The sequence below is a fragment of the Chrysemys picta genome, chromosome 18 (assembly GCF_011386835.1).
Source record: "Chrysemys picta bellii isolate R12L10 chromosome 18, ASM1138683v2, whole genome shotgun sequence".
Classification (NCBI taxonomy): Eukaryota; Metazoa; Chordata; order Testudines; family Emydidae; genus Chrysemys; species Chrysemys picta.
The window spans coordinates 8,699,284-8,719,372 of record NC_088808.1 but is presented as its reverse complement, the minus strand read 5'-3'; the positions used below and the strand labels follow the sequence as shown (position 1 = coordinate 8,719,372).

Genomic DNA, 20,089 nt, shown 5'->3' with positions numbered 1-20,089 from the left:
GGGGGCCAGGTAGGTACCTTACATAGACTGAGAGCTAATCTTCCTTCAGTCTTTCTACTCCCAGCTGGCCCTACAAACCTTCAGCGTTGGACCATCCCCATTCTATTCAGTTCTTATACCACCCTTGTCACATGGCCTCTGGGCTTGTGGGCTTCTCCCTTTGGAACCACTCTGCCTACATGCCAGATCTTTAAAAACAGCTGTTCTTTGAGATAAAGGCACACCCCTGGCCCTGGGGAGACATTGACACTTCCCCTAGTTCATGTACATGAGGGGCAGCAGGAACAGTGCTCCATGGCAGCTGAAATCTCAGGGCAGCAACGTTATCCCATTCATGTTTACCATGGCACACGAGCTGCATTTTTTCCTCCTAATGTAAAAAGAAAACAGACGTGCCACCCGGGGCTGCCTTCGGACATAACACAAGTCACTGGGCTGAGGTGAGATCAAACCTGTGTGTTCCCAACACCGACCTGTCAGACTCCCCCTTGTAAACACTGCAAGATTAATGGCAGGAGAGGGAGGGGAACTGGTCTCCATTCCCTGAGATGATTTTCATAATCGATGCCTCCACGTTCCACCAAGCTCCCCCAACCAGCGCCCGTCACCACCCAGAGAAAATTGCTGCTTTCCTAGCTCAGCCAGGAGGCCAGAGCAGCTAATGGAACATCTGGGCCAAGGGAAATACGTATAGGAAAAAATAATAGCGGCCATATCAAGAATACAGCCTTCTATTATCACCCTCTCTGATTATTTCCATTTATAATACACAGCATTCTCTCTCCTCCTATCATTTCATCTCCCAGGCAGTGGAGGGAAGGAAATAATTGGAGACGCTTCTATAAAAATGCACCGTCTAATCCTGTGTTATTTTCTTGGCCAGGTGAGGATTAAGAGGTAGCGGCGTTTTCTATGCAAGGCTTCATGCCGCGAGCATTGTTTTCACATTACATCTCTGCCTATTGATCCTTTATGCCTTGCTCCTCGCTGTGCTGTTTTCCTGTAACTGGTTTGTGCGTGCCAGAAGCCTGACGCTTTGCTGAACACTGGGTTCTGCATGCTTGTGTATAGTTCCTTCTCCCTGATTTGCATACACTGCAAGCTGTAAATTTGGAAATATTTGGTGGAGGGAGGAACAGAAAGGGGCCTCTGTCTTGTTATTATCCACACAGGATGATACTTAGACTAAAGAATGCACATGCACACTCCCTAAGCTAATATGGGCAAAGGCACAGAGAGACATGATTCTAAGATGCGGAAAGAAACTGAAGTTAAACAAGTCCTTCCAAGTAACGGGTTATACCAGGCAAATAGAAAGACTTTGTTCCTTAGGGACATGATCCAACATCTGCTGGAGTTGATGGAAAGACTCCTAATTGACGTCAGTTGGCATTGGATAAGGTCCTAAATTACCGGATAGCTCTATGCATATTAAACTATGTTATCTGCCCTCAGCTATATTTAATATGGTGAATGATAATTTTATAAGTGGATCATTAACTCCAGTCCTATTAAGTGTTCACCCAAGGAGCCAACAAATATCAGCCATCTAAAGGATGGCCTTATGGTTAAGGTACTAGACTGGGATTCAGGGAATGTGGGTTTCATTCTTAGCTTTGCCACAGGTTCCCTGTGTGACCTGGGACAAGTCACTTACAGACCAACGGTATTTGGTGAAAAGCAGCCAATGGAGACAATAAACAAATGAGGAGAGCACAAATAGGGTTTTAAATGTGTAAATTTCAGCTCCCTTGGCCGGATTTTTCAAAGGAGCTGAACACTGTCTGAGCCACCAAGAGACCCAGTGGGCATTGTACTTTCTTAGTCTTGAAAGCATCATCCTTAGCCGCTCTGTGCTTCGGGTACCCTCAAAGCCCAATACTACTTACTCACAGGGGCAAAGGGTTTGTTAAGGGCTTCCTGATCCTTACATGGACAATGCAAAGCATTCGGTGAAAGCCGACTCCCAGCTAATTAAAATCCTACTGCAATTCAGAAGTACTAGCCTCAGAACATTAGAACATCCCAGCCGTGAAACAGAGAGTTCTTGAGGTGTCAAGAAAACAGCCTTGATTGTTATAAATGGTCAACATTGAAATATTTATACCCAAGGTCATATTTTGTTTATTTTGTCATGAAACTTTTGACAGATTTTTCTGAACCTGCCTCAGTAAGTTTCTTTAATGAAAAATCCAGGATAATGTTTAACCCTATGTGACGGGTTGGATCACAGAACCCCCCTTGGGAGCTGCCACCTGATGTGCCAAGACTACCTCTGCCCCTGCTTTCCCTGCCAGCTCAGGACCCCAGCACCCTGTCTTGCTGAGCCAGACACTCCCGTCTGCTCCAACACAGACCCAGGGTCTGAATTACTTGCCCCAAAACTGCAGGCTTAACCTGAAAGCAGCTCACAGAAGTGTTCTTGTCTTTAACACTCAGATGCCCAACTCCCAATGGGGTCTAAACCCAAATAAATCCATGTTACCCTGTATAAAGCTTATGCAGGATAAACTCATAAATTGTTCGCCCTCTATAACCCTGATAGAGGGATGTGCACAGCTGTTTGTCCCCCCCCCCCCAGTATTAACACATACTCTGAGTTAATTAATAAGTAAAACGTGATTTTATTAAATACAGAAAGTAGGATTTAAGTGGTTCCAGGTAGTAACAGACAGAACAAAGTAAGTCACCAAGCAAAATAAAATAAAACACACAAATCTATGTCTAATCAAACTGAAGACAGATAATCTCACCCTTAGAGATGCTTCAGTAAGTTTTTTCCTCAGACTGGACACCTTCCAGGCCTGGTCACAATTCTTTCCCCTGGTACAGCTCTTGTTCCAGCTCAGGTGGTAGCTAGGGGATTCTTCATGATGGCTTCCTCCTTTGTTCTGTTCCACCCATTTATATATCTTTTGCATAAGGCAGGAATCCTTTGTCCCTCTCTGGGTTCCCACCCCCTCCTTCTCAATGGAAAGACACCAGGTTAAAGATGGATTCCAGTTCACGTGACATGATCACATGTCACTGCAAGACTTCAAGCCTTCATTCCTCCCAGCCTGATTCACAGGAAGGCTTGCCTGCAAACAGAGCCATCCACAGTCAATTGTCCTGGTTGATGGGAGCCATCAAGATTCCAAACCACCATTAATGGCCCACACTTTGAATAATTACAATAGAGTTATATTTCATATTTCTAGTTTCAGATACAAGAGTGATACATTTATACAAATAGGATGACCACACTCAGTAGATTATAAGCTTCGTAATGAAACCTTACAAGAGACCCTTTGCATGAAGCATATCCCAGTTACATTATATTCACTCATTAGCATATTTTTATAAAATCCTATAGACTGCAATGTCACACCCTAACTCTGAGAATCCCTGTAAATAATTCCTTCCCCATCCAGGTAGACTGCCCCTCCTTAGTTATTCCTTTGCCTAGCTAGACCAAGTTAGCTCTCCTAATCTTACTTCATAAATCAGTCCCTCCAGCCCCCGATCACTTTTCCTGCTTTCTGAACTCCGGTCACCTTCCTGGTAACGTGGCGCCCAGCAGAGACCGTAATATTCCAGGTGTGATTGGTCACCAGCTGCTTATAAAGGCTAATCACAGCTCAGTGAAGTGAATGGAAAGCCTCTAACTGGACCATGCCCATAGAGAGGGGCTATGACCTCCCTGCTCTGCCATCTGATGCCTTTGCATGTGCCAGACGACACGTGCATTGGTCTCATTTGCAATCCACCATCACTCTAGGTCTGTTCAATATTACTGCCTCCCACCGATTGAGTCTGGGCGTCTCGGATTATATCCCCTTATATATTAGGTCACATTCTTCCAAGTTGATTCTTTTTTTTTTTTCTTTTCTGACCATGTTTCGAATCTCTCTGGGTCTTTGTATTAGTTCTCTATCTTGGCTAGGGTTTGCAACTCCTTCTAGTTTAATAGATATTAATGTCATTTCACCTTCATCTTCTGGTATATTAATGATGTTAAATGAGGCCAGTCCTAACACTAACCCCTGTAGCATCCCATTAGCCACCTCGCTCCCAGATCAATTAAATGCTAGTTAGCATTACCTTTCCGTTTCAAGGCTTTTCGCTCACGTTCAGTCCTCCCCAAGCCAGTTTGAATTAATTTTTCAAGGTGCAGTGTCCAACTCTTTACTGAAATCCATCTATAGTCCATCCACTGCACCTCCCTTCATCTAGTCATCTTGCAGTTCTCTCCAAACAAGCCACCAAGATTGTCCAGCAAGATTTGCTCTTTATAAACTCATCTTGCTGGTTCCATTGCCCTCTATTGGTAGTGCTCAGCGCCAATATTTTGGGGCAGATTTTCAAAAGTGCTCAACTCCCAGTAGTTCCCATTGTTGACACCCAATGTGATGAGCCCTTTGAAAATCTGTCCAACAATGTCCGGCGCAGTGATTTTTCTCTCTGAATACTTCTCTTATTTCTGCCTTTATTCCCCTTATTGGAGCTAGAGTTACAGTACAGTTATTGCCAGGATCAACTTTAAAAAACCAAACCAAACCTGGTACTACATTTTCTCTTCACTAGTCATTAGTTGTCCTTGGTTTATGAAAAATGGTTATTGGTGTTAATTAATAAAATCCCTGGCAAAAATGTGTAGAATGTGGGCTGACGGATTTGTGTCTGCTCAGTTTTTCCAAGTATTCCATCATTTGCTTTTCATCAATAACTATTTTACAAGATCTGTAATGTACAGGTATATTTTGCCTGCCGTTTCTCCTCTCTTATTATTATTCCAGTAGCACTTACGGGTCCTAATGGAGATTGGGGCCTCATGATGGTAGGCACGATGCAAAACACATAGTAAGCAACAGTTTCTGCCATGAATATTTTATAAGCTAAATAGCCAAAGGGCAAGCAGGAGGTGAAACAGGTTACTGATAGATGAAGTGAGCTGCCAAAGATTACACAGCAGGTCAGTGGCAGAGGCCACAAGAGCCTAGGTCTTCTGAGTCCAAGTTAGTGTTCTTTCTGCTGGACCACACACAAAGCAGCACCAGAAACTGCTGGCTAAGACGGTGTTCTCCGGTCACCCCAAGGCACTGTTATAATAGCACAAACTGATTGTGCTGCACCCCACCACAGGCGTCTGCTCCGGCACCTGTAATGCCAGATCTAATCATGGTGCTAGGTCTCCTTCATTTCCTTTGTCTGCTCCCCTCCCTAGACTCCTTATTATGGAAAGGGCTTGCTGGCGTTTTGGACCTCTATGAAATAGTTATAAGATGGCTCATTAAAACTGCATCTCTGTCTTGTACAAAAAAAAATGAAAATTTAATACTCGATATGAAAAACTATTAAAGATTCATAATTGCAATAAAACTCCTTGATAGAACTTGAATTGTCATCGTTTTAGTACTGCAATGCCATAGACACTCCTTCTTTTAGCAGCAAAACTCCATTCCAGTATGGATTGCTCAATGCATTAAAGGGGCCCAGGAGGTGATGCTCACTGCACATTTAATTCAAGGCTTCTTCACCCCGACGTGCGTCTGTCTTAGCCGGTTAGACTGTTGCGTAATTTACCCTAGTTGTTTCTATGGCGGTTAGGAATTTTCTGAACGCTGGTTTAAAGGCGTGTGAAGGGAATTTGTGAATTCTGCTCTCTGAGGACATCAGAACTCGTGACATTTGTGAGTTAAACTCACTCTAACAAAGCAGCGGGGCTGCCAAGTTTGCTGTCTGCCTGACCCCATCTGCAGCTCTTTCTCCAGTTTGCCTGGTTTCTGTATCTCACCAGCTTAGGCACATTCAGCTTGATCTGCTTCCAGAGCCAGCGTAGAAACTCAGTGCCTGATCCTGGAGCACCTTCCACTGGGGAAAGCCAAGGAGGGAGCAGAGCAAGTTTGAGCAGGGCGAATGGCTGTTATGAGCCTCTTGCTCCGAATCTTGTGCTGCTGTTCCCAGGAGAGGCAGCAAGAAGCCATACAGAAATGTGGGGAACTGGGATTCCAGGCCACCAGTCACCAGCTCCGTTTTAAGTAACAGAGGGTCCTGTGGCACCTTTGAGACCAACAGAAGTATTGGGAGCATAAGCTTTCGTGGGTAAGAACCTCACTTCTTCAGATGCATCTGAAGAAGTGAGGTTCTTACCCACGAAAGCTTATGCTCCCAATACTTCTGTTGGTCTCAAAGGTGCCACAGGACCCTCTGTTGCTTTTTACAGATTCAGACTAACACGGCTACCCCTCTGATACCAGCTCTGTTTTGTATCACTGCCTTTCAAAGGCTATGTTACAACTACTGGCTTTCTTCTTCCCCTGGTACTGCCAGCACTGATGTCCGAGTGGGCTCTGCTCAGTGACAAAGGGGACTGGGAGGTAGGAGACCTGAGTTCTATTTCAGACTCCTGGTGTGGTCTGGAGTGAGTCTCTGGCCTCATCTGCACCAGTCCTTTCTTCCGAACAGCTCCACAGCTGGTGGGGCTGCTACCACGCAGGGCATCAGCCGCTACTGGTGTTTTACCACCATCTTGTTAGCCAGTATTATAAAATGAACCAGGATGCTTATGCTCCCTGCATGCTTTTGCATTTATGTTAAGCTTTATTGTGGAAATTTACTGAGGAGTTAAATTGTTCAAGGCTGGGGTTTTTTTGTACGTGCCTGTGGGATCCTCTCCGGAGTATTATATATGAATGTTGCTAGGCACTGGAGTACAAAACAGTAGTTCACATTATGGGTCTAATACTATTTGTACTTTACGGTCTACTGGCATCCGGAATGGCAGTGTATGGAACGCAGAGGCGAAAAAGGGAGTGAGGTATATTAATCTCTTGCTTGTCGTAAACAAGCACCCTATACAAATAACTCAAATGAAGCTCATCTTTTGGAGCAGACACAGATTGAAAACTGCTTCCCAGGACTGGGTAAAATATTAACCCTTTCTCTGGTCAATAAAGCCGATGGATCTTAGCTTATCTGACATTTCATTCGTCAATAATCGAACCCTAACGATCCTCTCCGCAACCATGAGCTCAATGCTGGGAGATTCTTGCTGCCTGGGGATAATGATGATGCTTCTTGTCCAAGCACTTTGAGCTCCTTCCAGGCAGGATGCGGGAGGAGGTGGTATTCAGAAGGGGGGAATGGTCCAGCCAGGAGGAGCAGCTGCATCTGTCTTTGCTGACTGAACTCTTGTTGTGGGTGCTATTACAGTGTGACTCTTAGCTGTCTGGAAAGTGCCATTTTCACGTGGGCTGCGTGACTGAGGTTTGGGTTACTGCACCGGACCTGTTTGCTAGAGAGAGACAATAGTCAGATGCCCTCTGCTGCAATGGCACATGATGGGGTGGTTTTGCAGAGATGGGAGAGGCAGAATCGGTTTCCAACACACCTGCAATTATATAGAATTCAGGAAACGTTGGGCCTGATTCTCGGCTCATGCCGGCGTTACCCCAGTTTAACTCTGATCCCAGGAGAGTTGCACGTAGGACTGGGACTCTATATCTGTAGCAGACACTGGACACTTATGGAATAACCTGCTCACAAGGAAAGTTTCTGCCTTACCCCCATTAGCCACTGGTTTGTTAATGACCTGAAGCATGAGGGCTTGTATCCCTTACAGATTTTGTTTTATTCTAGTTTTAACTATAGAAGGGGAGGCACTGTTGTCTACTGGTTAGAGCCCTGGCCTGGGAATTGGGAGACATGAGTTCTATTCCTGGCTCTGACACTGGCCTGCTGGGTGACCTTGGGAAATTACTTCACTTCCCTGTGCTTCAGTTTTCCATCTGTAAAGTGGGGCTAATGATTCTGACCTTTGTAAAGCACTTGGAAATCTACTCATGAAAAACTCAGGGACTTATTTTATATGGATATAAAGTAATTTATATCTACAGATCTCAATGCACTTTACCAAGGAGGTCAGTATCTTCATCCCCATTTTACAGAGGAGGAAACTGAGGCACAGAGGTGGGGTGACTTGTTCAGGGTCACCCAGTAGGCCAAGTGCAGAGCTGAGAATAGAACCCAGGTTGGCTGAGTTACAGTACTGTGCCTTTAGCTCTTATAAATGCCTTTTTTAGCCTCAGTGCTAACTTGCGACACAGAGTTCCACAGATCGTGCACGGAATCCCAATTTATTTCCTCTGATCGGTTTAGAATGTGCTGCCTTTCCATTTAATTGAATGCCCCTTGTTCTCTTCTTATGACAGAGGGTAAGTGAGAAGCACCCGACTCATCTTCTCGATCTCATTCAGTACTTTGGATACCTCTGCCACCTCCCCTCTCCTGTGTCTGCTCTCTAAATGTGACAGTTCTAACCTTTCTAATCTGTCCTTGCCTGGAAGCCTTTCTGTGACGCTGATCATCTTTGTTGCCCTCCTCTGGGACATTTTCTATTTCTGCTGGTATCCTTTCAGAGACGAGAGTGACCACAGTTGAAGGGTGTGCTCAGGGTGAGGGCATACAATTGATCTGTAGAACAGTTTGGGGGCTATTCTCTATGTTTGGCTTTACACAAAATCTTGTTCCCCCCCCCTTTTTTTTTTTAAACCACCACTGCATATTGAGCAGATGTTCCTTGAACTGTGCACCATGCTGCCTAGGTTTTTCTCCTGACCATCAAAGTGCGTGTGTCATTCCTTGCGATGTGTGTGACCTTACACTACTCTACAAATAACATTACCTGCATTGTGTTGCCCAGTCAGCCCCCAACTTTGTTAGGTCCTTCTTGTTGTCTGAGTCTGAATAATTGTGTCATCCACAAATCTTGCCTCTCCTGGGTTCCCCCCTCACAGGTTTCATTTCCTGACGCTTTTGTGTTCAATCCTCTGTCGCAGCCACATAGTTATGTGCATTTACTAATATCGGTATGATTTCCATGTCACTCTTGGAGATCTCAAGGGATCAAATGAGTCCTGGTTTATCAGGCAGAGAGCAAGTCATTAGTTAGAAGTCTCCTTTGTGGGTTGGGGATTTCATGCCAGAGGAACCCAGAGCACTTCGTAAATTATACACAGGGATCAGTTCACCTGCCACTGACATCCAGCTGTTTCTGGGATGGAACAGCACCTCCCTATGGATCAGAGCAATGCTGTGCAACACAACCAGGGTGGAGCTTCAATGCAACAGAGAGACAAGCCAGAAGGGTCCACCAGCCCTTTATTTCAGTTTTACTCCTTCTGCATCTACCACACCCAGATCCAGCCCTTTGCACTTCCTAGTACGATCCATTCCCAAATCTCTTAAAGGTATAGTCCGGTGGTTCTCAAACTTTTGTACTGGTGACCCCTTTCACACAGCAAGGCTCTGAGTGCGACCCCCCCCCCATATAAATTAAAACCACTTTTTTACATATTTAACACCATTCTAAAGCCTGGAGGCAAAGCAGGGTTTGGGGTGGAGGCTGACAGCTCGCAACCCCCATGTAATAGCCTCTCGACCCCCTGAGGGGTCCCGACCCCCAATTTGAGAACCCCTGGTATAGTCCATTACACATAGCAAATTTGGGATAGGGAGAGGTGCGAGCTAGTCCTCTGGCCCTCTAACACGTTTCTCTGTGTGGAACACGTGCACCTCGCCTGGGAGCAGCATTGGGAAGGAAAAGGGACTGAGCTCGTGAGCCAGACCCTAGAACCCAGCTAACCGAGGAGTCTCTTCTGTGCCTGCTGCCGTTCGGATCCATTTTGTGGAATTTCTCAATAGCCGGCACCAGGAGGGGAAAACAATCGCATCGCAGGCTGGCTGGCATTAGGCAGTGCAATTAAAGGAGCCGTTTGCATCTTTAGGGGCTTAGCAGGAGATTATGGCACCAGGATGACAAAAGCAGACAAGAGCAAGTGTGTCTGTTGCCTGCAGGCACTGGGACCAGATTATCTAACTCCTTCAGAGCACTAACAGCCCCCTCAAACCCTTCATGGTAGGCTGGGGAACTCAGGCTGAAAGCTTCATGGTTGGAGAGTAGAGACTGGCCTTGCTCCAGTGTTGCCCAACGAGAGACCTTTCAAAGGCCGAGGCTGCAATATTTTCTGGTGCCATGTGGCGTATGGTAATTGGCAGCTCCCCCCTGCCTTGACACACACAGTAATAAATGCAATAATAATGGGTAGCATTTTTCTCGGTGGACTTCACCAAGTTGCATGAACATTGTTCTGAAGAGAGGCCGGGCCGGTGGTTAGGATGTTAGTCGCAGGCTTGGCAAACCCGAGTTTAATTCTTGGGCAAGTCACTTAGTCCCTCTGGGTCTCAGCTCCCCATCTGTTAAATGAGGGTGCTGGCGCTGTCATACCTCAAGGGTTGGGTGAGGCTCAGATAACAGTGGCAGCGTAAGCCAACTGATCATTACCCCCACACCCCGTGGCACAGATGTTAAATGACTTTTGCAAGCTAGTCAGTGTCAGGAAAAGAACCTAGGTCTCCTGATGCTTTATCCTTGACACACACAGCCAAATTCTGCTCCCTGTCGCATTGAAATCAATGGAAGTATAGCAGTAAAACTCATGGGCGGCGTGTGCACCCCCTGTTTGGGGAGGCTAGCCCCCCATCCCGCCTCTTCCACCCAAGGCTCTGCCCCTTCCACTGCCCCACTCTCGCAGGCTGGACTGCTGGCACAGCCCCAAACCCGGCTGGCACCTGGAGCAGTCCCGAACCCCTGCCAGACAGCCAGCGGCCTGGAGCAGCCCTGAACCCCAGCTGTCCCCACGGCACCCGGAGGACCCCCAAGACCCGGCCAGCCAGCTCTGAGCCCCGCCATGGTGGGCAGAACGAGCCACACTGGAATTTATTTTTCATTTTATTATATTTATTATATTTAGCTTCAGCTCCCCTCCAAACAGGGAGTTACTGAAGGTAATGGCTTGTTCCACCGAAATCGAAGCATAAAGACAACAGCTTTGTCAGAACAAAGGTCTAAACAGAAGGCTGTGGTTAAGCAGATATGAAAGAGCTGTTTCAAAGAAGCCGCTTATCAGAAACTTAGGGGATCGTGATACAGAGTGGAGGGAAGAGCTGATTTGGATACACTGGAAGCCAAAAAAAAAAAAAAAAAAAGGCCCAAAACAATGTTCCATATCAAGCAGTGTGGAGCAGCCCGAGGAAGTCTCTGATTACAGTGGAAATATCGGCTATGAAATGAAATGACAGATGATCTTCATTAAAGGACAGGGAGGATTAAGAGGCAGAAGAAAGATGAAGTCTAGTCCCTGTCCTCATCCCCGAAGCTGGCCTGATTTGGAAGCAGGAGTGAGACACTGTGGAATTAACCCCAGATGCTGCAATGAGGGATTGGAGTCTCACAACATTGGCGGGTGCTTTATGGCCAGTCGACTGCATGCAAGAGGGCAGGGACAGAGATTGAAAAGATGTCAGCTGTCGGTGTTCTGCTCAGAAGGACTACCAGCGGGTGGAGAAGACCTCTGTCTATCTTTGCATAGTTTGGAGTTATTTTTAGCCAAGGGGGATTTTGGAGCACGGCACATTAATAAATGGAGTGGGGAGATTGGTCTGGACCAGGACCGGCTCCAGGGTTTTTGCTGCCCCAAGCGGCAGAAAAAAAAGAAAATGAAAAAAAAGCCGCGATCACAATTGTGATCGACGGCACTCCGGCGGTAGCTCCACCGCACCGCTTTCTTCTTCGGCGGTAATTCGGTGGCAGGTGCTTCCCTCCGAGAGGGATCCGCCTCTGAATTGCCGCCGAACAGCCCGACGTGCCACCCCTTCCCCTTGGCCGCCCCAAGCACCTGCTTGCTGGGCTGGTGCCTGGAGCCGGCCCTGGTCTGGACTGGACCTTGGGTACAAGCTCCTTCAAGGTTAACAGGTTGGCCCATTTTGGCTAACTGCGTGACTGCCTATTGCTAACGTAAAGCCGCAAACATAGAGCAAAACTCCACAAGGAAGAACTAAGTTCACAGGGACTGTGCTGAACTGACCAATGTGTCCCCATTGCCCTTTACTGCACAGAATCCGCACTGCTCCACACTTGCATCTGAAGAAGTGAGGTTCTTACCCACGAAAGCTTATGCTCCCAATACTTCTGTTAGTCTTAAAGGTGCCACAGGGCCCTCTGTTGCTTTTTACTGCTCCACTGTGTGTCATATATGTTATACTGCTAACAGCTGATGGGTATTCTCCCTGAGCTCAGCTGGGAGTGGCTGTGCTGTTGCAGTAGGTTCAGGATCTGAGTTCTGTCCCTGCTGTTGCCAGGATATTCCAAGTGGCCCTGACTGACAGGCTAGTGAGAAGTTTGAAGTGGCCAATTGTTCGCTCTGCAGGTGACTCCCCATTACATTTTCAAGACGGAGTGAGAGTGAGGTGCCTGCCACACCCTTGTTTGCTGAGGGCTGTGCCCTGTCATGTCAAGAGATGGACTTCTTGTTGCAGATAAAACTCTCAGCAGTGCTGTAAAACGATGTATCCATGTGACACTCCAGGCAACCACCATCTGGCTGCAAAGTGACAGTCTCCAGCCGCATGGACGCCCGAGCCAGAGAGATTATAAATTGGTTTCCCCTACGACCCTGTGATGAAGCTCCCGGAGGCCAGCCCACGGGAGGCAGCAACACTTCTTGCTCTGAGTGGGTGCCGGGTGCAAATGGATTAACAGAGCAGAGTTGTTAAAAACAGTGCAATGTATCATGCAGAATGCGCGCCCCTCCCCGGAGCGAATTACCCAGAGCCTCGGAGCAGGGTTTGCCGCTCAAAACGGAACCAAGCCCAGATGTCATCCGGACTTGGAAGGGTGAACAGCTGACGTGCAAACTGATCAGGGGAGGGGAGTGTTTTCCCAGCTCCTGGCTGATTTGTTTAACTGGCTTGGTTTGTAAGCGCCGTGTGGGGGCTGGGAAATCAGCTGGGGGCTTAGGAGTGATTACAGAATAAGGGGACAGCGTTAATCCAGCCTGTGAACCTAGGGCCAGATCCTGCTGGCTTGAATGAGATGAGGCTCAGGGCAGGTCTTCACTACGGGGGGGGGGGGGTGTGGTGTCGATTTAAGATACGCAAATTCAGCTACGCGAATAGCGTAGCTGAATTCGACCTATCGGAGCCGACTTACCCCGCTGTGAGGACGGCGGCAAAATCGACCTCCGCGGCTCCCCGTCGACGGCGCTTACTCCCACCTCCGCTGGTGGAGTAAGAGCATCGATTCGGGGATCGATTGTCACGTCCCGACAAGACACGATAATTCAATCCCCAAGAGATCGATTTCTACCCGCCGATTCAGGCGGGCAGTGTAGACCTAGCCTTATACTCCCAGGGACAGGATGGTAATAAAACAGGTGATTTCCCCCAGGGAGCACAAAGAGAAGAGGTTGCAGGGTTTGTTAGCTCACGTCAGGTCCCAGCGAGAGAAGCCATCAGCAGCGACACAGATTGGTTACTGGAGGAATCAATGCAGCCCCACTGGAGCTCCAAAGCCTTTAATTACCTACATGTCTACTGGGTGGCAAATACAGCTAACCAGGGACCATCCAACTGAGGCTGAGGACAGCTTTGTGATACCGAGACGCCAGCCAGAGGAGAAAGAGGGGAGGAACTGTGAGAGAATTTGAGGGCAAGCTTGGCGCTAGTATAAATGCAGAGGTTGAACTCAGTGAGGGGGGGATTAGTGGGAGGTCACAACAGGATAATGGGGGAAGCCCACAGCAGCCAGCAGAGGGGTGGCCAGGGGAAAATACTAAGTCGGTGAAAAATACTAAACTATGTTCCATTTAAAAAAAAAAATCCGTATTTGCCCCAAAGCGACGTTCATCCCTCACTTCTGTGCCCAGTGGGCAACCGGATAGTGATTGCTCATCACGCACGGTTGGGACCAGCTTTTCAGAAGAGCTCCACTCCTGTTGAGAGTATGTCTACACTGGAGTTAAAAACCCAGGGCTGGCTTGTGCCAGAGTCATGGGACTCCGGCTGCGGGGCTGTTTCATTGCAGTGTAAATATTCAGGCTGGGCTCTAGGACCCTGTGAGGTGGGAGGGGCCCTGAGCTTGTGCTGCAGCCCAAGGCTAAATATCGGCAATAAAACAGCCCCTGAGCCCGAGTCAGCTGGCATGGGCCAGCCGCGGGTGTCTCATTGCCGTGTAGACTTATTTAGACACCAGGTTTTCAAAGCACTCACCCCCCCCCCCCCCGGTGTGTACCCCGTGTGCTGAACTTTTTGGAAAACCCGGCCACTTAGTTGGTCCCTATAAGAGTCTGTCTACACTGCAAGGGAGGGTGTGATTCCAGTAGATGTAGGCATACAGTAATAGTGTAGCTGGAGCAGCCTGGGCCAGCAACCCAAGTACATAGCCAGGCTCCCCAGCCGGCTTGTACATTGGTTGTTAGCCTGTTCCACCATCTCTACACGACTGTTGTTACCCCTGCTACCTAGATTAAAGCTAGCACCGGCAGGCATACCACACTACGCTCACCCCTTCACTTGCTCAAGGCAGCTGATCCCTTTAGAATATCTTACCCTGGAAATGTAACCCAGTGGTGAGCATGTGTTATGGGTGCCTCTCTATGCCTGGTCCACAGAGGAGATGAGTTGGGTGATTTAGCTTAAGCTGTAGTAGCTCCCGCTTTTAGTTCTGCGGGTCCCCAGTTCAACCCCTCAGTGAGTTGGCCAAGGTGGTGACCATCACAGGAAGGTTTTTGCAACTATATCAAGAGGAAAGGAAATATAGGGAGATATACCTATATCTCATAGAGCTGGAAGGGACCCTGAAAGGTCATTTAGTCCAGCCCCCTGCCTTCATTACCAGGACCAAGTACTGATTTTTGCCCCAGATCCCTAAGTGGCCCCCTTAAGGATTGAACTCACAACCCTGGGTTTAGCAGGCCAATGCTCAAACCACTGAGCTATCCCTCCCCAGTAATGCCAGGAGAGGGGCACTGCTCTGTAGATAAGGCATGACACCAGGATATGCGGTGGATACCTGGTAACACCGGATTAGCACCAGCGAGAGGAATGCTTGGCTCTAACATGAAGAGATGCTTGGGAGGTCTGCCGGGCTCACCCAGGTCACTCATTTGTCCCTGTGTCTGCAGGTGGGAGATCAGATCCTGGAGGTGAACGGCAGAAGCTTCCTCAGCATCCCCCACGACGAGGCGGTGAAGTTGCTGAAGTCGTCGCGACACCTCATCATGACTGTGAAGGACATCGGAAGGCTGCCGCACGCCCGCACCACAGTGGATGAGACCCAATGGATAGCGAGCTCCCAGATCGGAGAGACCCCGGTGAACACAGCAGGGTTTGTATGCGTTCAGCGCGGGATCTGTGGAACCTTGCTTTGTATGGCCTGCAAGCCAGCATCCCATGTACTCTGTACAGAGTTGTCTGGATGTCGTTTTGTGAGATTAGTGGCCTGTACTCCATGACTTGGCCTGCTATGGTCCATGAACCTGTTCTATGTACCTGTAATCTGGAACCCAGCAACCCGTGGCCTGAAACCTAGCACCCCCGTCCTAGAACCTGGTAACCTGTACTCTAGGACCATAATTTGGAACCCAGCAGACTGTGCCCATAGCCTAGAACCCAGCAGTATGGGACAGTGCCACAGAGTCTAGAACATATCTCCCCCTGGTCTAGAAGCCATTAGTCAGAGACGTATGGCCTGCAACTTAATAGTCTAGCGTTAAGCTAGAACAACGGGGGAGGGGCAAACACCCTTTTTAATAAGGTCCATGCCAATAAGTCCCACCCTGCCAATTCGGGCTGTTCTGAGCTGGCTCGGTGCTGAAGGTTGTTCTCTCTCCTCCCAGGGCAGCTGGTGATCACACAGCAGAGGCAACGGCAAAGGTAGGACTCCAGACCTGGGGAGATGAAAGGGGACACCTGAGGGGTCCCTGCGGGCTGGAATTCGGCTTTGTCCTGGGCAGGCTGGAGAGCCGGTTATACCCCAGGAATGCATGAAAGGCAGCACAGCTTCCACGGGGAGAGGAGCGCCGTCTTTGCATAGCTGCCTTGCTCTCTTTGGTCAGTACATATCTCGCGCTCTGGGAGATCAGCCCCCTTCTCCCGCAATATGAACCCAAACCCCACTTTCCCCCCCACCCCCATGCTCCAGGAGCCCTTGGAATCCGAACCTGGGTCCTGATCCAAATTTTGGCCAGATTCTGATCGCTGTTACACCGGCGGCCGTGCGGAGTCCCTGCAGCCGAACGAACGGAGCACCGGTGCGGGAGATCCAAATCCAGCGCCCTCTCGTTTAAGCCCGCTGAACCAAAGACCCAAACAATCCAGGGTGCTGGAAATGCAGCTCTGTGTGTTGTGGGTTGAGCGTGTTCCCAGCTTGAAGACTCTTGCTCTGGGACAGCCCATCGCTCGGCCCCCTCGTTCCATTGCACCTCTTGCCATTCCCCTCCTTTCAATAGCCTCCTCGTCCTAATGCTCGCCAGCGGCTCATCTCTTGTGAAGCTAGGGCCAGCCTACTGGAGCAGCAGGGATCTGGGAGGGAAGCCGCAGCTCTGTGGGGTGCAGCTGGCAGGTAATTGATGTCCAGTTGTCAGCGGTTTATCTTGTGGAAAAACATTAAAAAGCTTGTAAGTTGCTCTTAATTACCCTAGCAGTTCTCAGCTCCCTCCCCCATCCCCTCAGACAGTCCCAGCTCTCTCCCTCCTCCCTCTATTTCTTTGACCTCCCTTCCCCCCTCCCCCCCGAGGATGAGTTTTGCAGGCTGCTGTGATTTATGATGTGATTTCTTCAATCCTTTGCCTGGGCACTGCAGTTTCTGCTCCATTTCCTATCACTGGGGAGGGGGGAAACGGTGGGATCAGCTGTGGGTTTTCATGGGGCACAGTGATTTTTATAGTGATAGATAAACAGTGACATTCAGTGGCATGAGATGGTGGTCTTGCAACAGGGCAGTAGCAGGATGCAATAGTGTGACAGTGCAAAGAATTCTGGGATGCAATCGTGTGACAGTGCAAAGGATTCTGGGGAAACGCTGCAGTGGCCAAGGATCGATTCTGGATCCCAACCTTCCGAGAGGTTTTGCAGGCCATGATAAAAAACAGGGTAGTAGGTACACAGATCTGTGTGTGCCACCTCCCAATGATCTTTGAGTTGGCAGTAGGGTCGGCTCTGAAGAGAACTTCTCATCAGGCTCTGGTGCTGAAAGAAGATGCATCTTGCCTAGCATGCATATGGTGGCTGGCTTTTTAAATAGCTTTGACGGCCAACAGAAATAGCAGCAGTTATGCAAGCTAAGGTGTAATGATCATCAGATCACATGCTCCAGGCCATAAACTGATTGCTTAAGGGTCTTGGGGTGTAATTCTTCCCTTCCCTCATGTGCAGCCTGGCACAATTACCCGGGGCATTGTGTGCTGGGGCAGGAATTTCATCTTCCTCCAGCAGCATCAAGTATTGGTCACCTTGGAGGTAGGCTATGGGAATGGATGGACCAACTGACTGATCCCAGATGGTAAATTCTATAGTCCCAAGGATGACAAAATCATGATACGGAGCACTTTTGTGGCACTTTGATGGAAATTGATATAGATCTCAGAGTACTTTAATAACTCAGGCAGAGCGAGATCCTACCGTCCCATGCAGTGCTTAGCTCTGTGTCCTGTCCAGTGGCTCTGCTCTAAAACGGGAAGAGATGGCTTGGAAATAAGAAAGTTGCAGGAAAGAAGAAGGAACCTGAAGAGCCAAACATGTTTTCACCCGCTCTGATAGACAACCCAGATGTTACTCTTCAAGAGCACGCAGATGTTTCCTGATTCGTCAGTGCTTTCCAGCTGGCCTTGGTGTCTGACCCTTCTCTAGGAGAGAGGGAAGAGGTTGATCCCCTTCCATCATGAGAACTGGCTGCTGCCCTCCCTTCCACCAGCCACCTTCTGTGGTCAGGGTCATAGAATCATAGAAGATTAGGGTTGGAAGAGACCTCAGGAGGTTATCTAGTCCAACCCCCTGCTCAAAGCAGGTCAATCCCAACTAAATCATCCCAGCCAGGGCTTTGTCAAGCTGGGCCTTAAAAACCTCTAAGGATGGACATTCCACCACCTCCCTATGTAACCCATTCCAGTGTTTCACCACCCTCCTCGTGAAATAGTTTTTTCTAATATCCAACCTAGACCTCCCCCATTAGACCCTCTTGCCCATACACTGGTGCAAGTGCTGCAGACACATGGGGAGTGACTGGTATCGGGACTCCAGTGAGGATAGGGATGCTCTGAGTTTCCATCAGGCAAGGCAATCCAGTTGATTGCCAGATGGGTGAAAAGGTGAGGAGGTGGGGAAGCCTGGCCAAAGCCCTGCTCCAGGGGAGGGCTCTGCTACTTTGGGGGTTGCCGATCTCTGGATCTCCCATATCATTCATATGCATCAAAGAAGAGACATTCAAAGAGACAAAAGCGAGAAGGACGGAGCCAAACTCTTGCAAAGGCGAGGGGGAGCTTCACGTTCCACACTCTTTGGGTCTCCCTGGGGACATGTCAGTTCAGGGGAGAGTCATAAAGGACCACAGCTGAACCCAAGAGTGATTTTGCCAGGCTCTGCATCGCATGGTTTTGTGAGTGAGACGACCCGAGCTGCTGGGCAATGGGATAACTCGCTGGCGGTGCTTCTGTTCATTGCGCTGTGGAAATTAGACTCTCAGGGTGGAGTAGCAGAGACAGAGGGGTTCTGCTCCCCCCCCCATCCCATAACTCCAGTTCATTACACTGATAGTGCCCTTTCTTGGGGGTGGGGGAAGAGGATGACGGATGGGTTTGGATTTCTCTTGCCATACTTACAGCACCTGTGACCAACTGGAAATCAACAGGTGCATCCTCGCTACAAGGGAGTAGGCAGAGGGGACATCCTAGAGACTAATCTCAGCCATCTCCATCCCAGGCTGATCCTGAAGCATTATCACAACCCTTCCTCTGTCTCCAGCCATTCGGGACTGGGACAGTGTGTACCACTGGTCTGGGTCCCAGTGGGAGCAGATGGGTGACCAAGTCTGCAAGCCTTGGAGCTCCAGAGGGCTGGTACACACTAGCACAGCCAGGCCAGGCCAGAGTTAGCAGCCACACCCCGTCACCTGCGTGCCCACCCCCAGCCATCCAGGGGCCCTGTCTCTGGGCATGGGGAAGGAGGTGGGAGTGGTGGCAGGGAGCTATGTGCCACCAGCTCTGTCTTTCCCCTTCAACAGTTCTAACAATAGCCCTGTCCTTGGCTTATCCTCGCTTGCTGGAAGCCTGTGGGCACAGGTGAAGGTCAGCGACCTCCTGAGCTTATGGGGCTACTTGGCAACCATCAGACTCAGTCCAGGGCCCTGTAAAATCTGGCAGGCCCACGCTGCTCAAGGCTGTGGGTGGAAAGAGAGTCTCGTCTGTCGTGAGGGTGTCTGATGTTGCAGGCCTGACACGCCGCCTGCGCCCATGTGCTGTGCTCGACTGCACTCCGAGGCTGCTCACGCAGCAGTGCAAGGAGACTGGAGGCAGAAGGGTGGTCGGCAAAGTTCTGCCTGGTGCAGGCGTGCTCCCTTCTGCATTTCGCTCTGGTTCTTTTATTGTCTCTGTCTCTCTGCCGGCTGCGGCCGTACTGATACACTGCTCAGCCCTGGGCACGGGAGAGAACAGCCATAGGGAGCAGCCCTTTGACCCATCCCATGGCTTGAAAACCCACCGCCCCTACCCTGTTCAGCTCGTCCGGAGTCCTCCTCCACCCCAGGCAAGATGAGATGGGACTCAGCTGTAATGACTATAAATGAAATTCTTTGTATCGAGGTTGTTGGCCCGGGAGAGACCCTGGGGTTCTCTCTCGCTCCTAGGCTGGTTCATCAAACCCGGTGCTGTCCCAGGTCACCAAAGCCCTGGAGCGCCCCAGGGGTGAGAGCAGTCCCATTCTTTCACCTGCCTGCCAGCTCCCCTTCGGGGTTGAGACGACACGGCCGGGACTGCTGCGACACTATAATCGGTGCTCAGAGGAGGGGCATGGGAACGGATTATCTTAATGTGCTGATGAGTTTGAAGGTCTGTTTTGCAGCAGTGGGTGTGAAGAACGGAACGCCACCTCCCACGAATGATCATTGCGGGGGCTACATTTAAATGACTCTCACCCACCAAAGTCACCCCGGCAAGTCCCTAGAGAGCGGAGTTGCTCTTCAATCTGAGTCTGCCCAAGGCAGCTTTGCATTCAACCG

At 49.3% G+C, this 20,089-nt stretch overlaps 1 protein-coding gene across 2 annotated transcripts in view; it reads left to right on the top strand.

The window, feature by feature from the left end:
• WHRN (whirlin) overlaps window positions 1–20,089 on the top strand; it is a 102,772-nt gene that overhangs the window by 49,302 nt on the left and 33,381 nt on the right. For both annotated transcript variants that reach the window (XM_042859688.2, XM_065571963.1), the window contains exons 4-5: window positions 15,003–15,205; window positions 15,717–15,753. In XM_042859688.2, coding sequence (XP_042715622.2) covers window positions 15,003–15,205; window positions 15,717–15,753 — 240 coding nt within the window. The remainder of the gene's footprint in view (window positions 1–15,002; window positions 15,206–15,716; window positions 15,754–20,089) is intronic.